Source organism: Piliocolobus tephrosceles, chromosome 11, assembly GCF_002776525.5.
Source record: "Piliocolobus tephrosceles isolate RC106 chromosome 11, ASM277652v3, whole genome shotgun sequence".
Lineage (NCBI taxonomy): Eukaryota > Metazoa > Chordata > Mammalia > Primates > Cercopithecidae > Piliocolobus > Piliocolobus tephrosceles.
Genome location: NC_045444.1, coordinates 54911555 through 54935722, shown reverse-complemented (window position 1 = coordinate 54935722; position 24168 = coordinate 54911555). Strand labels below are relative to the sequence as shown.

Genomic DNA, 24168 nt, shown 5'->3' with positions numbered 1-24168 from the left:
TTTGAATGTTTGGAAAGATGCTGAATGATTTTTTGGCTCAGTATAAAATTCTAGGATAAAGATTACTTTTTCCCTCATCACTTTGAAGACTTTACTCCACTGTTTTCTAGCCTCTATTGCTGATGAGAAAACTTCTGTCAGTCTGTTCTTTATATTTGGATAACGCATTTTCCCCTTTTACAGTGTTTAGGATGGATTTTGTTTATTCTTGATGCTTTACTACAGTTTGATTCTTGAACAGCACAGGTTTGAACTGTGCAGGTCCACTTATATGGGTATTGTTTCCAACCAATCTCAGAAGAAAAATACAGTATTCTCAGGATGCAAAACCAGTGGATATGGAGAGCCAACTTTTCCTGTGCTTAAGTTCTGCAAGCTGACTGCGGGACTCGTGTATACCTGGATTTTGGAATATGCAGATTTTGGTATATGTGGGAGTGCTAGAACCAATCTCCTGCATATACTGAGGGACATTTCTAGATAATGTATTTAAGTTTTGACTGATATTTATTCCAATCAATTATTGGAGCCTACTGTTAATTTGAAGAATCAGGTTATTGCTTCTGGAAAATTATTAGTAATTATCTCTTTAATTATTGCACTTCTGTCATTCTCCACTCTCTGCTTCTGGGATTCCAATTAGGTGAGTTCAGTTTTTCATAATTCCCCCTTCCTCTCTCTTATTTGTACATGTGTGTATATATGTATGTAATATATATCACTGTCTCCTCCTATAACCTCCATGGGTCTGCATTTCATCATAAGGAATAGCTGCTTCAATGCTGGGCAGCAGTTTCCTCAGGGTCTTCTCAGCAGTGCAGGAGGCCCACATTAGCTCCTCTGGCTCCAAGCAAAGAGACGGTCTCTTGCTCCCTGTTTGATTTGGGGCACTTACAGTCCTCTCAGGAGCTAAACTCTCACACTCGTCTGCACCCAGACCCTGAGGGGGAAGTACCAGCTGCTTCTGTGCTCTGTTTACTCTTCAGTGCTTCTCTGCCATTTCTGATTCCTGAAGATGTTTATTTTTATTTGTTTGAGTCCCACTGTATCTCTTTAAAAACATGTTATCCATCATTGCTATATATTTGAGGCAGAGAAAGTTAGTGAAGTATAAACTTCATGCTGAATCTAGTGTCTATATCCTGGAATTCTCTGCCTGTACCCTCCATAAACTGATTTTTCCACTGTGAATAAGACTAACCATGACTCTGTCGACATTTACATTTTATTTAGACAATGTCTCCTTTCTGTTCCTTTGAGCCAAGCTCGACTCACCTTATCTTGAGATTGCATTTACAAAGGAACACTGAAGTTTACCCAACAGTATGTGGGTGTTATTCATCAACTACAGCAACTCAAGAATATCACCAATTGGTTTGCCTTTCTCATGGTTTTCACGTTTTCTCATTAAAAATAAATAAAGCACAGATAAGCAGAAAGAATAACCACCCATCCAACAATGAGAGGAAAATTGATCAATGGTTTTGGTTTATCTTTCCTATAATTAAGCTGTAGAAAACAATCATCCATGTAATAACTAGAGAAAACCTTCATCAATGGCTGTAGCTTATCTTTCCTGATAGTCATGTTCTTTCAGGGAGTTATTAACCAATTTAAAAACCTGCTTTTGTCTGAGATTGATTAGTGAAGATTATTTCTTGAACCAAATTGTTTTTTTCGTTTGGCTACTTTGGTTAAAGAAGAAAGAAAAGATAATAATTGCAATGATTCTTTTATTTTATAGGGTTGTTGCCTGCAGATTGCAATTACCATGTCTGACCCAGTAATTCTTCGAAGTGTAAAGAAATTTGGAGAGGAGAATGATGGTTTTGAGTCAGATAAATCATGTAAGTGACTTTTTTCTCTCACTGCATCTTGTACAAGGAAGGTGAGAACAAAAGTGGGACAAGTTGGTGAAGTCTCAAGGAGCAGAAAAAATTCAGCAACAGTAGGTAGAACTATCACTGGGTGTGATCCTTACACACAACTCTGTGGCTCTCCCTAGAATCCACATAACATACTATCTGAAAGCACTAGGTAAAAACACACCAAGTGTGGGTAAATGAAAGCATCTCTCAGCAACCCCTTTCCTAGATAGAGTAGGGTTGTTCCAGCGGTGGCTGTTATGACTAACTTTATTCCTGTATTGTTATTATTACTCATAATTTAGTAAGTGCTCCTCCTTAGGAAGAGCTATGCCCAGACTCTGCAGACCAGAATGAGATCATGTGGAGGGGCCTGTAGCATTAGCACCTGGGATGTCCTGGGCTCAGATGGTTCTAAGCTGTTGTTTTCTAACCCTATGATTTTATATTTTACAGATGACAAAATTGAGACTTGGATATGTTTTTGAAACTTGGCAAGGGTCACATGAGTAAAATTAATGGAACCATAATTCTAATCAAACAGTTGTGCTTGATTACCAAACCCAAGATATTGCCATCTGTCAACGTTATCATGCCTCTTTACTTTAATAAGAAGTGTCAATGACATCTTGTTATTAACATCTTATTGTTAATTTGTGGTCTATATTTTAAACAGATAAATTCTGACGCTTTTAAAGAACCAAACAATAAAACAATAAATAAATATCAATTTTATTTTGTAGTTCAAAAAGTCAGATCTTCTTCAGCTAATTTAGAAAGGTTGCTGTCTATTTGATATTCAGATGATGCAAATATTTCATGTCCTGAAGATAAGTCTGTAAATGAGTAAACGTAGCAGCACTCCTGGACCCTAATGAGTGTCTTCGTGTGTGTGTGCGTGTGTGTGCATATATAGAGAGAGAGAGAAACAACATGAGCAGGAAAACAGAAAAGGCCAACAATCATTTGGTAATAATCCATGAATAAAGGTAACTTATAGGAATATTTTTCCAGAGCAAATTTCTTAATGACTGTATTGCATTTTGTCATTATTATTAACTGCTTGTTTGCACTGATTTTTTTTCCGACAGATAATAATGATAAGAAATCAAGGTAAGTGACTGATTTCAACTATGCAGCATCTTTTCTAGAATAACTCCATAATATTCATATCAACGGCACAAAGCAGAGAATATTTTCATGCACATTGCACTTCATATAAAATAATATATATAATCCATTCTTTTTCTCTTTAAAACATTACTATAATTTGATTTTTAAAACCTTTTGGAAAATCCCTTCTGGATTAAGTCCAAATCTACCCCATGTATTCAGGAATGGCACAGAACTCCTGACCTAAGAGGGAAGAGGAAAAGTTGAACAACAAGTATAATTTCATGGGCATTGGGGAGGTCCCTAAACCCCAAATTCTTGCCACAGGCAAAGAGTAGAAACCTAAAGTGTTATTATTGCATATTTCTCTTTAGCTAAAGATTTTGAATTCTCATATAGAACAAATATAAGCTAATCACAGCCTGGTATGAAGGCAGGATTAGATGAGGTCTAATTTAGAAGACAGAAGTGAGACATCAGGTAAGTTCCTGAAGTGGAGGTGGTGGAAAGGGAAGGGTTAAAGGTATTTTAGAAATTTTAAGTAATTCACAGCAGAGGGAGGGAGTGGGAGTGGTAAGATTAGCTTTGGGCTGGTAGTGGTCAGGTCAGCCTGGGCCTCTGAGAGCCACACGTTTCTTATTGGGTGGGAAATTTTAAAAATGGGTGTGGATGTAGATGAATGGCAAGGAGAGGATGAGTAGGAAGTTGAATGAGTTGTTTTGTTTTTAGAGGAGGTGAGCGTGGAATGAGAAGAACACAGCAAAAGTTTGCCAGAGCTGCTGAGAGGAATGGGAGCGATCTGGAGAGGAATGAAGTGTGCATTGCATGTTGAGCTGGAGAGCACACATTCACTCCATTAATTCATTCATTTTGCAAATATTAGTTGAGTGTCTATTTGGTATCAGACACTATTGTAGGTGCTGAGGATATAGAAGGTACAGAAAAGAACAAAATAGGCAAAAGTGTCTGCCCTTGAGGAGTTTACATTTTAGTGAGGGAGATATAATAAACACTGTAAATAAATCAAATGTATAGCATGGTAGCTAGTGATAATCTATCACTTTCTTTCTGAGAAGGAAAAATAAACATGGAAATGGAGCTATGAAATGGTATGTGGGGGGTGGGGTTGAAATTTTAAAGACTTTGGCCAGGGAAGACTCTGTTGAGTAGGTGACTTTTGAAGGAAGGTCTAGCGGGGGTAGTGGAGCTGTCCCTGTGGTTACCTAAAGAAAATGCATCTGGGGAGAGGGACTAGCAGGTGCCCGCACCCAGAGATGGGAACAGCTGGGCATGGACAAAGGTCAGCAAGAGGCCAGGAGAGTGGGGTGTTGAGAACTAGAATATAGTTGGAGGAGGTGAGGTCAGAGAACTAAGGGCCAGACCATGGGGAGTCTCAGAAAAAATTTGAGATTCTTTTCTGGGCCAGAAGAGAAGCTTAGGGCAGCTGAGTACTCGACTCTGCCTGTGTTGGTATCCATTCACAAGGTGGTAAGGTTGTGTTCAGCAGGCCCAGCAGCCTGGCTTAAGGAGAAGAGGGTAAACAGCTGAATGGATGCAGGATGAAGTTTACAAGGATGATGTAGAGAAAATAATTGACGATGATGGTGAGAGTGTGGTTCAAATGCCTGGCAGAGGGACCTTGGCTGCATGGGGAAGGAAGCAAAATCTTAATGGGGTTTAGCAATGGAAGGAAATGAAGGATTTAAGGGACTGCACGGCTCAAGTAAGGTTGATGAATAGGTGTGGAAGGAGGAAAGAAGTGAGAAAATGAAATACATGGGCAGTCACAGAGTGCCAAGGAGTTAAACATGTCAGACTGGTGACAGCAAGGTCCAGGGTGTATTCATGGACTGGGTGACTCAGGTTAAGTTAAGATCCCCGAAGTTGAAGAGGTCAAATACAGGTTAAACGTGGCCTTATGGGAAATGAAATGAATGAGAAATATTAAGGAAATATGATTCTATGAAAAGTATGGGCATGTTCTTGAATTTTTCATCATATCAACATTAAGGTAGTTGTAAGCTTTTTAAGTGTGAGGAAGCTTTAAAATTAGCTAATCCAATGACTTCAGCTTCCCCATGAGGAAATGCAGTCACAAATAGATTGAGGGTCATGACTGAGGGCAAAGGGTTATTTGTTGGTATAACTGGGAATATAGAGAACTTTTTACTTTCTCTCCATACCTCTCAAGTGTTCCTCTCTGTGAATTGCTAGTGAACCTGAGATTGAGCTATACTGAAATCTCTAGAAGAGGTAAATCTAGAAGTATAAAGCTTGTGTTTAAGATATCAGGCTTGGCCAGAATTTCCCAGCCAGTGAGGATTTTCTTTCTTACTAAAGAATAACTCATAAAATCACTACCTAGGGATAATTTCCCATTGTATTGGAAAGGATGGTCTTTAAATCCCTATGTTTTTCTCTTCAGGTTACAAGATGAGAAGAAAGGTGATGGCGTTCGAGTTGGCTTCTTTCAATTGGTAATAAAACTGTGTTGATTTATGGCAGTGACTGTGCAACTATAAATTGTTTAGATCATGAAGGGAGTGTTAAATCTTTAGTCATATTGGTAGGTTTTTAACTTCAGTGATCACTTTTTCAGTCATAGGCTTTGCCTATGTGATAACATGTTGAATAACTATTAGAAATATGTTGCTCATAAGACATACAAATCCTGTCCAATAGATCAGAAAAATGTCTTGGAAAATTATCACTCAGCCCATGGTTATCATATTTGTAAGGAAATTCATCGCAACAATCACGTTATATTTATTTATTCTTATGACAAATCTTTAGAAATTTCATAGTGTAGGTATTTACCCCAAATTTGCTCAGGATGGAGGCATTTCTAGGCCTAAACTGGCACTCTTCATTGTCACTATCAGTTGTACAAAACAATTTATACTGTTGCTGAATGCCCCACACTGTCAATGGCATCACTGACAGTGATTATTTTCCCCTTGAGTTATAGATGAGTAGCTAAAAACTAAAGTCAGCTCCTGAAATAAACAGAATGAATTCAGAGACCAGGAAATTTATAACATGATCTAACAATGTAAGAGTCTAATGTTTTAGATAATTGATGTACCATGCCATTTATTTCAATATAATTAGTGCGAACCTGCTGCTCAATTAAGATGATTCCCATGAAATTTGGTGTTGAGTACTATTTATCAGAATCTAGTAACTAAAATTAAATAGTCCCCCTACCTCTCCCGCTTTTCACCCATAGATGATCTCTGAACCCTTTGTTTTTCAAGTTTCGGTTTTCTTCATCAACTGACATTTGGCTGATGTTTGTGGGAAGTTTGTGTGCGTTTCTCCATGGAATAGCCCAGCCAGGCGTGCTGCTCATTTTTGGCACAATGACAGATGTTTTTATTGACTATGACATTGAGTTACAAGAACTCCAGATTCCAGGAAAAGCATGTGTGAATAACACCATCGTATGGACTAACAGTTCCCTCAACCAGACCATGACAAATGGAACACGTTGTGGGTAGGTTGTTTTTTCTTTATTTTTCACTTTTTTTGCTCATATCTTAAATTGTAATTCAAGATATATAGAGGGGATTTTACTGACTGAACTGGAGTGGCATCTAACACAAAGAGAATAGAAACATGAGTTTACCCATATTTCCAGAAATTACACTGCCTCAAGTTTCCTTCTATCTTACTATGTTTTAAAATCTTAACAGAAACAGGATTGAAAGTCACTCATCAAATACATCGGCAAATTGTAACCACTTCATTGAGTATAGGCTTGAGCTTGACAACACCAATACTTAACGCCACTAGGGAGGTGACCCATGAATTTTACTTGAGTATCATCTCCAAGAGTTCTTTTTTTACCGCCCTACTAACTCCCCTCTGCCCCTTAGCTTTGTGGCTGTGGCTGGTGATCCACTTGATCCTAACCCTTCCATCTGTAATGGGAATTTCATGAACATGCTGCATTACTTGGAGTAGGGGATACTAGTCTCAACCAGTAGTTGAGTTTGTTTCCTTTCTTTTTTTTTTTTTTAGATGGAGTCTCCTTTTTCACCCAGGCTGGAGTACAGTAGTGTGATCTTGGCTCACTGCAGCCTCCGCCTCCTGGGTTCAAGCGATTCTCATGACTCAGCCTCCTGAGTAGCTGGTATTACAGGCGCCTGCCACTACCCCCAGCTAAGTTTTGAATTTTTAGTAGAGATGGGGTTTCACCATTTTGGCCAGGCTGGTCTCAATCTCTTCAGGTGATCTGCCTGCCTCAGCTTCCCAAAGTGCTGAGATTACAGGCATGAGAAAACTGGTGCAGTGCTGTGATCACAGGCAACCATGCAGAAGTAGCCAGAACTCACACAGACACAGTCACTATGCTACTGTTCTCTTTGTGATAAGCCTGACAGGCCACCTTGTAATCAGTGAATCCGTCATGTACTCAGGACTGACTCATTGTCATAGCATGGACTTTGCAGTGTGCCTCATGCTGCCTCAAGTTCAGAACAAGCTTATTTGCACGTACGAACCCACATATTCAGGTTCAAAATCAAGGGTGGGGCACATCTTGGCTAGAAAGACACTAGGAATGGCTCCCTCAAAGGAATTTATAGTTTTCACCTTCATTTTTGAAATTTTCTGTAGGCTTGATTCCAGACTATGAATGAGTCCTTCAAAATCATTGACACTCTTCCATAATATTATCTCTCCTAGAGTCTTTCATTCATTTACTCATTCAACCAAATTTTTTTTAAACATCAACTGTATACCAGGAACTCATGAAAGCATCAAGGACACAGTTGTCTTAAGAGTATGGTCCCGGCCAGGCATGGTGGCTCATGCCTGTAATTGTGACACTTTGGGAGGGTGAGACAGGAGGATTGTTTGAGCCCAGAAGTTCGAGACAAGCCTGGGCAACATAGTGAGACCCTGTCTCTACAAAAAAAGTTTCTAAAAATAGCTTAGCTTTGTAGTATGCACCTGTCATCCCAGCTACTTGAGAGACTGAGATGGGAAGATCACTTGGGCCTGGGTGTTTGTGGCTGCAGTTGCCTGTGATTGCGTGGGTGACAGAAGGAGACCCCATCTCAGGAAAACAAGGAGTCATGATCCCTATCTTGGTGAAGCTTAAGCCTAGTAAGCCATCATTCAGTTAATGATCTTTTAAAAAATATGTAGTCACAGACTTGGAGGTACCTGATAGAAAACATAGGATAATATACAACGTGAATTATTCTTTATAAACAACAACTCTACTCATTCTATATAAGTTCCCTAATGTCTAAATATGTATGTTTCTTTTCTAAAATTGGAAGTTTCTTTTCATTTGAAAAACTCAGAGCAATTTGTATAAAAGAGAGACTGAGTTCAACAAAAGTCTTTGAAATCCTTCATTTATGTTGAAGGACAGAAGTGAACTGCTTTTTACAGAGGGGTTTGACCGCAAAACATAAAATTAATCATTCTCCCCTTTGAGAAAAAAATGCATTCAGACTTATGTGTGATGTAAATTGACCCAAACTGATGAAGATAAGTTTTTGAGGAAAAAGCCCTCAAGTATATCTTATTATGCCTTAAAATTTGGAAATAAATGTTGGAGGGGTCAAAATTTGAGGCATATACATGATACTAGGTGCTTATGAATATTTGTCTAATGAATTAAAGAATGAATCTACTTTCAACACTTCATCATGGCCATCTATTAAAAAGGAATTCTCTGGTGGCCACTCCTTACTCACTGTCTTCATTGTTACTGGATCACATACCCGAAGGCCAGCAAAGAATACAGACTGAAGCTTTCCAAAGTCCATTGGCTTTGGCTATATTCACATGATACTAAATGTGAATGGACATTTGTCCTTTTCTTTTTTAAAAAAAATTCATACAGATAGCTGAAATTGTATGGACTATACCTTTCTAGGCATTTCTTTACTAGGAACTCCTTGATGAGTTAAATACTTTCATTGTGAGTTATTATGATCATTGACATGAATACTATTTGTCTTACTTCTGAATAACATGTTTGTTTAGCTGTTATGTGGTAAGATCACTGTGAATATGGACTTGGGTGGGGCAGAGGAGAAGAGAGAGGACATTTTCTTACCTGTAAGTAGTTTATATACCTCCAAAGTCACCCAAACTATTTGCAAGTTTCTTCCATGGAAAACGTGTATCATTAAAGGTACTGTTTCTCCTTTTATTATAATAGATATATTAGTCTTGGAATATACAAGACAACCCAATAATTTTAGCAACAAAAGCATGTATGTGTAGTGACAGGAGCTGGTTTTACTCTTTTATTATATTGGTTTCCACATGTCAATTGTAATCTATTGGATGGAATTTTTAAGTTAAAGCCTTCCAGATGGTTGTCAGTGAATTACACTGATAAGGATTACAGAGTGTCAGGTCTCTTGATTAACTTATCAGAATTTCTGGTCAGAACAGTTAAATAATAAGATTAAAAAAATGAAAGCAGATGAAGGAATAGGAAGTTAAAATACCACAATTGCAATTTCGTTTTATTTTCGTTTATCCAATTAAAGTATAAACACTCAAATGGAAGCAACAAAGTCTCATGTAACTTAATTGTGGAAGAGACATACCATAATTTCTGCCATATTCTATGGGTCACAGAAACCAACCCTGGTATAGTTGGGGAGGAGTCTAAACAAGTGTGAATGCTGAGAGATGAGAATTTTAGGGGCCCTTTGGAGGGTGATTACTACTGTGGGCATTGGGGAGCTCAAGTTTTCACTTCCTCTCGTACGGATAAATCAATGCAGAAATCTAGGCCTGTCCTTTCACTTGGATTTCAGTCTATATTCTTAGCAATGTATATTCAGTTTGTATAAGCAAGCACTATTTTCAAGCTAGACAGTTTACGCTATATAATTTTATAACAGCTTTATTGAGATACAATTCACATACCATAAAATTCACCCACTTAAAGTGTACAATTAGATGTTTTTTAGTATATTTATATTTACAGAGTTGTGCATTCACTGCCACAGTCAATTTCAGAACATTTTTATTACCAAAAAAAGAAACCCCTTGCCCCTTGGCCATCACTTTCTAGTACCTCATCCTCCTCCCTATCCCTAGGCAACCACTAATCTGCTTTCTGACTATAGATTTGCCTATTCTGGACATGTCATATTAATAATATCATATAATATGTGATCCTTTGAGATTGGCTTCTTTAACTTAAGCGTATGTTTATTTGCAGTTCATGCACTTGTAGCATGAATCAGTATTTTCTTTTTATTGCTAAATAATATTTAATTATATGGATATAATACATGTTATGTATCTGTTCATCAGTTGATGGACATTTGGATTTTTCCCACTTTTGAGCTATTACAAATAATTCTGCTATGAACATTTGTATACAGATTTTTGTGTGAACATGTTTTCATTTCTCTTGGGTACGTGCCTAAGAGTGGAATTGTTGTATCACATGGTAACTCTATGTTTAACTATTCTAGGAACTGCCAGACTATTTTCCACAGTGGCTGCACCACTTACATTTCTGCTAACAGTGTATGAGAGTTCTAATTTCTCTACATCCTCACCAGCACTTGTTATTTAGTATCTATGATATCTCTCATAGACAGAATAATGACCCCCAAAGATATCCAGGTCCTTATCCCTAGAATCTGTGAATGTTACCTTTTATGGGAAAAGAGTCTATGCAGATGTGATTCAGTAAAGGATATCGAGACGGGGGAGACTATCCTGTATTATCCAGGTGGGCCCTAAATGCAGTCATGTGTGTTCTTAAAAGGGACAGTTGCTAAGAAGAAGGCAGAGGGGGGTTTGCCTGTAGAGAGAAGAGTAGAGGCAAGGTGACTACAGAAAAAAAGAATGGAATGACATTGCCGCAGCCAAGGAGTGCCAGCAGCTATCAAGAGCTGGAAGAAGCAAGGAGAAATTTCTCCCTTAGAGCCTTAGGATAGAATACAGCCCTGTCAGCACCTTGATTTCCACCCAGCAAAGCTGATTTTGGGCATGTGAGGGGATCCATTTCTCTTGTTTTAATTGTGATAATTGTTACAGCAGTCATAGGAAACCAATACAGTAGCCATCCTAGGGAGCACGAAGTGGAATCTCTTTGTGGTTTTGATTTGCATTTCTCTGAGGACTAGTGATGTTGGCTTCTTTTTAGGTGCTTGTTGGCCATTTGCACATCTTCTTCGGAAAAATATCTATTCAGATCTTTTATTTGGAAATAAATAATATAACAAAATATGTATTCAGCACTTTTTAAAACTGGGATATATGTCTATTGATTATTGAGTTGTAGGAATTCTTTATATATTCTAGTTATAAGTTCCTTATCAGAGATATAATTTGCAAACAATTTTTCTCATTCTTTGGGTTGTCTTTCTAACTTCTTGATAATTATCTTTGAAACACTAAGGTGTTTAATTTTGGTGATGTCTAGTTTGTTCTTTTGTTGCTTCTGAATTGGTGTCATATCTAAGAAACCATTGCCAAATCCAAGGTCTTGATAATTATCTTTGAACCACTAAAGTGTTTAATTATGGTGATATCTAGTTTATTCTTTTGTTGCTTCTGAATTGGTGTCATATCTAAGAAACCATTGCCAAAGCCAAGGTCATGAACATTACACTTGTTTTCTTTTAATGGGTCTGACCATGCGAAGTCCCAGTTTCCCCTTCATCTTCCACCATAAGTGTAAGTTTCCTAAGGCCTTCCCAGAAACTGAGCAGATGCTCTAATGCTTCCTGTACAGCCTGCAGAATTGTGACCCAATTAAACCTCTTTTCTTTATAAGTTACCCAGTCTCAGGTATTTCTTTATAGCAGCGTGAGAATAAACTCATACACTCTTATGGTTAGTCTATGATCTACTTTGAGTAAATTAGGGTGAATTAGGGGTCCAAATTGATTCCTATCTGCATGAATAGCCAGTTGTTCCAGCACCATTTGTTGGAAAAACTATTTTTCCCTATTGAATAATCTCAGAATCCTTATCAGAATCAATTTACTATAATTAAGAGGGTTTATTTGTGAACTCTCAATGCTATTCCATTGACCTACACATCTATATGCCAGTAACACACTGTTTTGATTACTGTAGATTTATACTAAGTTTTGACATCAAGAAGTGTGAGTCTGCTACTAGGGATTCTCTATTCTGGGTCTCTTGGATTTTCATATAAATTGTTTCACTTCTGCAAAGAAGTCAGCTATAATGCTAGGAATTACATTGAATCTGTAGATCAATTTAAGGAATATTGCCGTCTTAACAATATTAAGTCTTCTGATTCATGATCCATTTATTTGAGTCTGTTTTAATTTATTTCAACAAGGTTTTATAGTTTTCAGAATATTTTGCAATTTTTTGTTAAACTGATTGCTAGGCATTTTATTATTTTTGATGTTATCATAAATGGAATTTTTTTCTTAATTTTATTTTCAGTTTGCCCATTGCTACTATAGCAAAATACAATTTTTTTTTTTTGTATATTGATCTTTTATCCTAAACCTAGCAGAACTACTTATGAATTCAATAGGTTTTAGTGGGCTCTTTAGGATTTTTTATACAAGACATATCATCTGCAAATAGAAATAACTATACATTTTCCTTTCCAATCTAGCTGCCTTTTTTATTTTATTTTATTGCCTAATTGCTTTGGCCCAAACCTCCAGTACAATGTTGAGTAGAAGTGGTAAGAGAACACATCCTTGTCTTATTCCTATCTTAGGGGGAAAGCGTTTAGTCTTTCACCGTTAAGTATGACATTAACTATGACTTTTCATAAGCATCCTTTATTATGTTGAGGAAGTTCCCTTCTAATCCTAGTTTGTAGAATGTTCTAACCATTAAGTCATGAATTTAGTCATGTGCTTCATCTACATCTATTAAGATGATCATGTAGTTTTGCCCATTATAATACTGATACAGTATATTACATCAATGTATTTTCATATGTTGAATTACCTTTGCACTCCTTGAATAAATCCCACCAGGTAATAATGAGTAATCATTTTACTGTGCCACAGGATTCAACTGGTTTGTATTTAGTGAAGATTTTTGTGTCTATATTAATAAAAGATATAACATATAAGAGTTTTCTTTTCTTATAATGTCTTTGTCTGCTTTTGGTATCAGATCATTCTGGCCTGATAGTTTGGCAGTATTCCCTTCCATTCTATTTTTTGAAGAGTTTGTGAAGAATTGATATCAGTTCTTTAAATGTTTTGTAGAATTCTTCAGTGAAGTCGTTTCATCTTAAACTTTTTGTTATTGAAAGTTTTTCATTGCTGATTCAATCTCTTTAGTTGTTATAGGTCCACTCAGATTTTCTATTTCTTTAAAAAAAATTTTAATTTGACAAATAAAAATTATATATATTTATGGTGTGCAGCATGATGTTTTGAAATATGTATACATTGTGGAATGGCTAAATTGAGCTAATTAACATGTTCACTACCTCACATACTTATCTTTTTTTGTTGTAAGGACACTAAAATTCTACTCTTGAGTTCAGGCTTCCTGGGATGCCAAAAAAACTGTGAGTCTGCTTGCTTTCTCAATGGGGAGGCTTGTGGTCTGGGGCAAATTTTCAGCCCCGGTCACGGGTTGCCTGGAAATAGATTCAGTGCTGTTGTTGGGGGCACAGTGGGCGTGAGACCAGCCTCTAGTACTGTGGGCTGAGTGGGAGCAGGGTAAGGCCTGTGACTGCCAGCTTTCCCCCACTTCCCTGGTGACCTGTATGACTTAGCAGAGGCAGCCTTAATCCTCCTGGGAACATAACTCCACTGAACTGGGAACCACACCCCCATCCCCCACAGCAGCTGCAGCAAGCCCCGCCCAAGGAGAAGCTGAGCTCAGCCCCTACCTGATGGTCTTTCTCTACCTGCCCTGGTAGTCAAAGACAAAGGCCCAATTCTCTTGGGAACTCTGTGGCCCTGCCCACTGCTTGGGAAACCTGAATACTTAACCAGGTGTCCTGAGGGCAAGTTTGCATTCTCCCTATAGGACTATAGCTGACGCACTCTTGAAAGTGCCACCTCCTAGCTAGAGGCCAACCAACACAAAACCAACGCACTAAACAAAAACACAACAGAGGACCCTCACGGAGCCCACTTCACTCCCCTGCTGCCTCCACCAGGAGCAGGTGCTGGTATCCACAGCTCCAAGAACTGAAGACAGATCACATCACAGGACTCTTTGCAGACACTCGCCAGTACCAGTCCAGAGCCTGGTAACTCTGCTGGGTGACTAGACCCAGAAGAGCAGAAACAATCGCTACAGTTTGGCTCACTGGAAGCCCCATTCATAGGGGAAGGGAGAGAACACCACATCAAGGGAGCACGCCATGAGACAAACGAATCTGAACAGAGCCTATGAATCCCAGATCTTCCCTCTGACATAGTCTACCCAAATGAGAAAAAACAAGAAAAGCAATTTTGGTAATATGACAAAACAGGGTTCTGTAACACCCCCAAAAGATCATACCAGCTCACCAGCAATGGATCTAAACGAAGATGAAATCTCTGAATTGCTAGAAAAAGAATTTAGAAGGTTGATTATTAAGCTAATCAAGGAGGCATCAGAGAAAAGTTAAGTCCAGCTGAAGGAAATAAAAAACATGATATGAAAGGAAAATTTCATATGAAATTTGAAATTTTCAAATTTCAAATTTGAAAGGATATGAAAGGAGAATTCTTCAGTTAAATAGATAGCATAAATAAAAAACAACCACAGCTTCTGGAAGTCAAGGATACACTTAGAGAAATGCAAAATGTACTGGAAAGTCTCAGCAATAGAATCGAATAAACAGAAGAAAGAACTTCAGAGTTTGAAGACACAGGTTTCAAATTATCTCAATCCATCAAAGACAAAGAAAAAAGAATTTAAACAATGAACAAAGCTTTCAAGAAGTTTGGGACTGTGTTAAATGACCAAACCTAAGAATAATTGGTGTTGTCGAGGAAGAAGAGAAATCTAAAAGTTTGGAAAATATATCTGAAGGAATAATCGAGGAAAACTTCCCTGGCCTTGCTGGAGGAAGATCTCTTGTCTAGAGATGTAGACATCCAAATATAAGAAGCTCAAAGAACACCTGGGAAATTCACTGCAAAAAGATCATTGCCTAGGCACGTAGTCATCAGAGTATCTAAAGTCAAGATGAAGGAAAGAATCTTAAGAGCTATGAGGCAAAAGCACCAGGTAACCTAGAAAGGAAAACCTATCAGAATAACAACAGATTTCTCTGCAGAAACCCTACAAGCTAGAAGGGACTGGGGTCCTATTTTTAGCCTCATTAAACAAAATAGTTATCAGCCAAGAATTTTGTATCCAGTGAAACTTAACTTTATAAATGAAGGAAAGATATAGTCTTCCAGACAAACAAATGCGGAGGGAATTTGCCACTACCAAGCAAATCAGGGAAATGCAAATCAAAACCACAATGTGTTATCATCTCACTCCTGTAACAATGGCTACAATCAAAAAATCAAAGAAGAATAGATGTTGGTTGGCATGGATGTGGTGAAAAAGGATCACTTTTACACCATTGGTGGGAATGTAAACTAGTACAACCAAATGCCCATCAATCAACGAGTGGATAAGGAAAAATTTTTTTATATATATATATACACACACACACACACATATACACATATATATATACACACACACATATATATGTATATGTAAATATACACACACACCATGGAATACTACTCAGCCATAAAAAGGAATGCAATAATGGCATTCACAGAAGCCCGGATGGAATTGGAGACTATTATTCTTTCTTTTCTTTTTTTTTTTTTTTTTTTTTGAGACAGAGTCTTGCTCTGTTCCCCAGGCTGGAGCTCAGTGGCATGATTTCGGCTCACTGCAAGCTCTGCCTCCCGGGTTCATGCCATCCTCCTACCTCAGCCTCCCAAGTAGCTGGGACTACAGGCACATGCCACCACACCTAGCTAATTTTTTTGTATTTTTAGTAGAGACATGGTTTCACCGTGTTAGCCAGGAAGGTCTCCATCTCCTGACTTTGTGATCCACCCTCCTCGGCCTCCCAAAGTGCTGGAATTACCGGTGTGAGCCACCGTGCCTGGCCGAGACTATTATTCTATGTGAAGTAACTTAGAAATGGAAAACTAAACAGTGTATGTTCTCACTCATATGCAGGAGCTAAGCTGTGAGGACACAAAGGCATGAGAATGATACACTGGACTTTGGGGACTTGGAGGAAAGGGTGGGTGGACAGGAATAAAAGACTACACATTGGGTGCAGTGTACACTGTTTGGATGATGGGTGCATCATTCTAAAATCTCAGAAATCATCATCAAAGAACTTATTCATGTAACCCAACACCACCTGTTCCCAAAAAACCTATTGAAATAAAAATTAAAAATTTTTAAAAATAATAAAAAATACATTATAAAACAAAAAAATAAATAAAAATCTACTCTTTCAGTAATTTTCAAGCATACAAAACGTTGTTACTAACTATAGTCAGCCCAGTACATTTCTTGAACTTATTCCTCCTAATTGAAATTTTGTATTTTTTAACCATCTCCCCAGTCTCCTCACCTCTAGCCCTTGGTAACTACCATTTTACTCTCTGCTTCTATGAATTCAAATTTTTCACGTCACATTTAAGTGAGATTACATTGTATTTGTCTTTCTGTGACTGGCTTACCTCACTTAACATGATATACTCGAGGTGCATCTGTGCTATTGCAAAAGACAGGATTTTTTTAAAAGGCTGAATAATATTCCATTGTCTATATGTACCACATTTTCTTCATTCATTTGTTGATGGACACATAGGTGGCTATTGTGAATAATGCTGCAGTGTGCATGGGAGTGTAGATATCTTTTTGATATATTGGTTTCATTTTCCTTGGATATATACCCAGTATAGGATTGCTAGGTTATATAGCAGTTCTATTTCTAACTTTTTGAGGAACCTACATACAGTTTTGCATAACGGCTGTACTAATTTACATTCCCACCAATAGTGTACAAGGGTTCCCTTTTTTCCACATTCTTGCCAGCACTTGATATCGTTCTTCTTTTTTGATAATAGCCATTCTAATAGGTGTGAGGAGATATCGCATGGTTTTGATTTGCATTTCCCTGATAATCAGTGGTGTTTAGCATCTTTTAAAATACCTGTTGGCCATTTGTATGTCTTCTTTTGAGAAATTTCTATTTAGGTCTTTTGCCCATTTTTTTCCTATTTCTTTTTTTAAGTTGGTTTCAGTAGTTTGTACTTTTTAGAAATTTGTCCATTTCGTCTCAGTTATCTAATAGATGGGCATACAAATGTCCGAAGTATTTGTTTATTTTTTTATTACTGTAAGGTCAATAGCGATGTTTCGTTTCATTTCTGATTTTAGTTATTTGAGTCTGCTCTCTTTTTGGTCAGTCTAGCTAAAGATTTGTTGTTTTTGTTTATCTTTTTGAAGAACCAGATTTGGTCCTTTTTATTTTCTCTATTGTTTTTCTATTGTTCTGTATTTTCTCTATTGTTTTTCTAATCTCTACTTCGTTTATTTCCACTCTAATCTTTACTATTTCTTTCCTTCTGCTTATTTTAGTCTTAGTTTGTCCTTTTATCTCCAGTGTCTTAAAGTGAGATGTTGAATTATTGATTTAAGATTTTCTTTAACACAGATCATTAAAACTACAAATTTCCTTCTAAGAATTGCTTTAGCTGCATCCCGTAAGTATTTTAATGTTGCGTTTTCATTTTCATTTATCTCAAAGTATTTTCTAGTTTCTCTTGTGATTTTTTTGACCCGTTGGTTATTTCTGAGTGTATTATTTTGGTTCCATGTGTCTGTGAAATTCCCAAGTATTTTCATTATTAATTTCAAGTTTCACTCCATCATAGCCAGAGAATATATTTTATATGATTTTAATTCTTTTAAACTTATTGAAGTTTATTTTATGACCTAGCATGTGTCTGCCTTGGAAAATGTTTCATATGCACTCGAGAGGAATGTGTATTCTGCTGTTACTGGATGGAGTATTCCAAAGATCTCTGTTGGGTCTAGTTGGTTTATACTGATTTCAAGTCTTCTATTCCTCTTGACATTCTGCCTATTTGTTCTCTCCAATATTGAAAGTGTGTAATTGAAATTTCTGACTATTATTGCTGAAATATCTGTGTCTTCCTTCAAATCTGTCAGACTTTGCTTCATGTGTTTTCGGGGTTCTTTTTCTGGTATATATATCTTCATAAATGTTATCTTTCATGATGGATTGACCCTTTTATCTTTATAAAATGATTTTTATCTCTAGTAAAAAGTTTTTAAAGTCTATTTTGTCTGATATTAGTATAGCCACTCTTGGTTTCTTATGGTTACTTTTTGAAATGATTTTTTTTCTATCTTTTTGTTTCAACCTGTTTGTATCTTTGGATCTAAAATGTGTCTCCTGTAGACAGCACATAGTTGGATCTTGTTTTTTTATGCAATCTGACAATCTCTGTCTTTTGATTGTATTGTTTAATCCATTACATATAAAACGAACATAACATCCTGAAAAGTGGAGGATAAAAGGTCAACTGGCTAGAACCTCAGGAACCAAGTAATAACATGTTGATTAGTTCCTTGGGTATCTTATGCCTAATGTGTACTAGATTGAGTGTTGGAAAAGCTGGCAAACTGGAAACCCCAATGAGTGCAGACCAAAAAGACCCAACAAAATTCTGCTTTTTCTAGATAGTGGGTTAGAAAGAGAAAGCCTAATAGAAAACTTTTAAGCAATGATTGCTGTACTCCAGCCAAACACCACAGAAGAAAATGGTGACCTCACTCTCACCCATGTCAGCAAATGTTGAGTTGGGAGTATAGACTTTTCCACACTTGCTAGGTGGTAATGAGACCCTCTTGTGCCACCCCCTCACCCACCCCCACGGTGTCCATGGAGAATACGTGGGAGGCCTGAATCATCCCCACTATAATAAGGCACCTCTCCTCTTACCTGCTGGGTTGGGGTGACAGAGTCAAAACATTACCACTACCCACATGGAAGGGGAAATCAAGACATTTTCAGATGACATAAATCAAGAGAATTTGTTGCCAGCTGACTTACCCCAAAAAAATGGCTAAGAAAATTCCTTAAGTAGAAAGGAAAAAATAAAACAAGTCCTAGACATCAGGAAGGAAGTGCGTAGTAACAAAACTATGAATACATGCAATAGGCCTTCCTTCTCTTGAGCTTTCTAAATTATGTTTTATGGTAGAAACTCTAACACTGATATGATCCTATTATGACACTGTCTGATGTGTGTTTAATTTGGAAATAGTTAAGACACTTACATTATTAACAAAGGAGAGTAGAAGTATGTAATGGGAGGTAATCTTTATATATTTCACTTGAATTAGTAAAATGACAACATTAGTAGACTGTGAAAGTAAAATGACAACATTAGTAGACTGTGAAAAGTAAAATGACAACATTAGTAGACTGTGAAAAGTGATGTATCTATAATGTATTTCCTAGAGCAACCACTAAAAAAGCTTTACAAAGAGAGACACTTAAAAACACTATAGATAAATTGAATTCTAAGAAAATGCTCAAGCAGCCCATTGGAAGGTAAGAGGAAACAAACACAGAAATAACAGAGAGAACAAATAGAAAACAAGAAATAAAATGACATATTTAAGCCCTAATATATCCAAACATAAGGAAGATTTTTTTGTAGATATAGAAAAGATTACCCTAAAACGTTTATGAAAATGTAAAAAAAAATCTGGAATAGTTAAAACAAACTTGAAAAAGAATAATAAAGTAGGAAGAATCAATCTACCCAATTTCAAGACATATTATATAGCTAATGCAGTCAAGGCTGTGTGGCATTGACAGAGGTTAGATATATAGATCAATGTAACACAATGGAGAACTCAGAAATAGACCCACAAAAATATGTCCAATTGATTTTTGACAAAAGTGGAAAAACAGTTCAGTGGGGGAAAGACAAGCTTTTAATCAAATGTTTGTGGCGCAATTGGACATCCATAGGCAAAAAAAAAAAAAAAAAAAAAAATGAAATTACACAAAAGTTAGCTCAAATGAATCATGGGCTTATATGTAACAAATAAAACTAAACTTTTAGAAAAATATGGAAGAGACCATTTTCTTGTTCTAGGGTTGGACAGAGCATATAAATTACACCAAAAGCACAATTCATAAAGGGAAAATGTGATAAATTGGACCTCAATAAAATTAAAAACTTTGTAAAAGGTCCTGTTAAGAGAAAGAAAAGACAAGCTACTGACTGGGAGAACATATTTGCAACTTATGTATCCAGAAGAAGAGGACTAGGATCCAGAATATTTAAAGAATTCTCTTATGCAACCAGCAGGCACATGAAAAAATGCTCATCATCACTGGCCATCAGAGAAATGCAAATCAAAACCACAATGAGATACCATCTCACACCAGTTAGAATGGCAATCATTAAAAAGTCAGGAAACAACAGGTGCTAGAGAGGATGTGGAGAAATAGGAACACTTTTACACTGTTGGTGGGACTGTAAACTAGTTCAACCATTGTGGAGGACAGTGTGGCGATTCCTCAAGGATTTAGAACTAGAAATACCATTTGACCCAGCCATCCCATTACTGGGTATATAGCCAAAGGATTATAAATCATGCTGCTATGAAGACACATGCACACGTATGTTTATTGCGGCACTATTCACAATAGCAAAGACTTGGAACCAACCTAAATGTCCATCAGTGACAGACTGGATTAAGAAAATGTGGCACATATACACTATGGAATACTGTTCAGCCATAAAAAAGCATGAGTTCGTGTCCTTCGTAGGGACATGGATGCAGCTGGAAACCATCATTCTCAGGAAACTATCACAAGAATAGAAAACCAAACACCACATGTTCTCACTCATAGGTGGGAATGGAACAATGAGAACACTTGGACACAGGAAGGGGAACATCACACACTGGGACCTGTTGTGGAGTGAGAGGACAGGGGAATGATAGCATTAGGAGATATACCTAATGTAAATGACGAGTTAATGGGTGCAGCACACCAACGTGGCACATGTATACATATGTAACAAACCTGCACGTTGTGCACATGTACCCTAGAACTTAAAGTATAATTTTTAAAAAAAAGAAAGTTTACAAATTTGTTTTGGGCCTTCCTAGTTGGCTTGGGACCTGTGGGGAAGCTTGCTCTAAGGCATTATTCGAACATTACTCATTGTATTTTACATTACTCATTGTAAAATAGAAAGAAAAAGTGCATCTTTTTCAAATTGTGAAAAAATTAAAGTTGTAGGAATTAAAAAATTAAAAAAAGAGTTCTCAAAACTCAGTGTTAAAATAATAGCAAATTTCACTTCAAAGATGGGAAAAAGACATGAGTAAGGATATAAGACAGCAAATGAGCACATGAAATCTGTTAAACAGCATCAATAGAGAAATGCAAATTAAATCAAAATAAGCTGTTACTATAGACTTATCGGAATGGCTAAAATTAAAAATAGTGATAACCCTAAATGTTGACGAGGATGTGGAAGAACTGGATCACTCATACAATCACTCATGCCATTCAAACCATGTCCTAGCTATCCTGGAAAACAGTTTGGTAATTAAAAAAGAATCTAAACACTCAACTACCATATGACCCAGCATTTCTACTCTTGGGGATTTATTCCAGAGAAATGAAAACTTATGCTCACATAAAAACCTATACACAAATGTTTATAGCTGCTTAATTTGTAATAGATAAAAATTGGAAACAGCCCAGATATCCTCCAAAGGATGAGTGGTTAAACAAACTGTGAGACATCTATATTATATGGAATCCTCCTTAATAAATGGGAATGAACTGTTAATAATGAAACTTGAAAGAATTATGCTGAGTAGAAAAAAGCCAACCCCAAAAGGTTCTATACTGTATGACTCCATTTATATAACATTCTTGAAATGACAAAATTACAGCAAAGGAGAACAGATTGGTTGTATGTGGGGCTAAGGAGGATGTGGGGATTGGAGAGAAGCATGTGGAGGTATAAAAGGACAATATGAGGGAGGCTTGAGATGATGAGAATGTTCTGATCTTGATTGTATCAGTGTCAATATCTTGGGTGTGATATTGTCCTACAGTTTTACAAGATATTTGCAAGATATGGCTTTAGTAAATCTGTAAGCTTGATGTGTAAATTGAATGACAAAACAGGGTAAAACAAAAGAAAAGATAAAAAGTTTCCAAAACAAGGTAAAAAGAAAAAAAAAAAGCAAAATAAGTCCTCATATCGTAATAATTTGTAAAACATCTCTTATCTTTTCCTCTAATTGTCATCTATCTCCCCCTTCTTTGCTATACAACAAATGAGTCTTTGTTATTCAACAAATGGGGAATCTTAATTCGTTCAAATAGATTCATGTCAGTTTTTGCTGTTAAAAAAAAAAAAATGCCACTCTGTGGTCCAAATCACCTACACACTTTATAGAATCCTTCCTGGGGTTTTATGATGACAAGTGTTCCCACCATTCAGACAATAAAGACTTTGGTGTGTAGTCAAGGGAGCAAAGCCAGGCCTGCTCTTTTCCTTCCTGTCAGTTTTTCTGATAGGTTTGTTCTGCTGTTCCAGAAATATTATCAAGTTCTCTAATGCCTTAATCACCTCTTCTTCCCAGAATAAAAGTGAGTTAACCACTCATTTCAGTGACATTTCAGGGCTGAAAAGAGTGATAAACTGCAATATCTTTATCTGCACCAACCAGCAGTGATAGAATTCTCCTGAATTTTGTACCAGAAAATCCCAGAGCTGGGCCAGTGCCCAACACCCTTAATCCACATATGTTTGTAAACTGGCATTTTTAATGACAGTCACTTCATCACTTCTGCTTAAAGTGCTTGTAGAATAAAGACACCACGGGAAATTTAAGTAAAGTTATTTATTATTTATCATTTTAATTGCCACATAACTATACATATTTATGGGATACAGTGTGATATTTTGATGCATGTATACAATGTGTAATGATCAAATCAAATAATTACCATTTCCATCACCTAAGACATTTATCATGCCATTGTGGTGGGAACATTCAAAATCCTCTCTTCTAGCTCTCTTGAAATAGTCGATGTATTATTGTTAGCTATAGTCACCTACTATGCAATGTAGTACCAGAACTTATTTCTGAACAGTAACTTTGTACCTGTTGACCAACCTCTCCCCATCTGTCCCCCTCCACTGCTCTTCCCAGCCTCTGTTAACTACTATTCTCTAAGTAAAATGTTTGGACAAATACTTATAGTTTTCTGGTTTTAGACACCCCAAAACAAACTGAAAATGAAGAGAATTGACTCATGTATACATTAGAAAGCTTTTACTTATAATAGTATAGTATACTCTCTATTCAGAGATATTTAGTTTTTATAGGAGCCTCTGATTGTGCATACTCATAGATAAGTTTATGATTTTCTAGTTCTTGTTATCTCAGCGTTCTTCTTAGTCATCACGAAAGACTGGGAATGTGGTGAGCACAAGAGACCTTAGCTATTTTTGAGGTTGTCAGAAGGGTTGACCACAACAGTTATTTCCCTTCCTAATTCGTATTTTGAAAGTCAAAGCAAAATCCAGAAACATTTATTGATTTCAGGAAGAGTGAACAAGCAGTGTAAGCCCAGCCCTTGACCTTGAGGAGCTTGCAATCTACTAGCAAGACAAGCATAAATGTACTCAATATAAATATAGTCAATAAAGATATTGACTAATAGTGCAGTTTATTCTGTATTAAATGAATTATATTGCAATGCTTGATCTAAGTTCAATAGAGAGAGAAAAAAATTCAAGCTCAAGCCACAAAATGAAGGCCTGACAGAGAGCAAAAAGGACGTGGGATGAAGAACCCATGCTAAACAGGCTGCTTTCTGATTTTCTAAAGTAGACTCTATACCATGTAACTTGTCCCTGAGGATCATAACTGTCATTAACCAATATGTTAATTTTCTAATTATGGAATGCCTTCATTCCTAAAAGCAACCTCAGAATTTTTTTCCTCCCCTCCCTGGCACTGCCAATCCCAAGCCCTGTGCAGCAACATGGTAGCGCTGCTGGGAAAAATGCCGAAGTATTTTTCTTTGCTACTTTTCTTCTTGCTATTTCCCACAAGTGTCTTTGGCTTCAACCTTAGAAATTGTCCTGGTGAATGAAGCTTAGGCTGTAGTCAGCAAAAA

At 36.9% G+C, this 24168-nt stretch overlaps 1 protein-coding gene across 1 annotated transcript in view; it reads left to right on the top strand.

Annotated features, from left to right (window-relative positions):
* The window catches only part of ABCB11 (ATP binding cassette subfamily B member 11), a 110112-nt gene that overhangs the window by 12176 nt on the left and 73768 nt on the right, over positions 1-24168 (top strand). The window contains exons 2-5 of the mRNA XM_023189708.2: positions 1745-1847; positions 2957-2978; positions 5404-5455; positions 6236-6474. Of these exons, the coding sequence (XP_023045476.1) occupies positions 1772-1847; positions 2957-2978; positions 5404-5455; positions 6236-6474 (389 nt within the window). The 5' untranslated portion in view covers positions 1745-1771. The remainder of the gene's footprint in view (positions 1-1744; positions 1848-2956; positions 2979-5403; positions 5456-6235; positions 6475-24168) is intronic.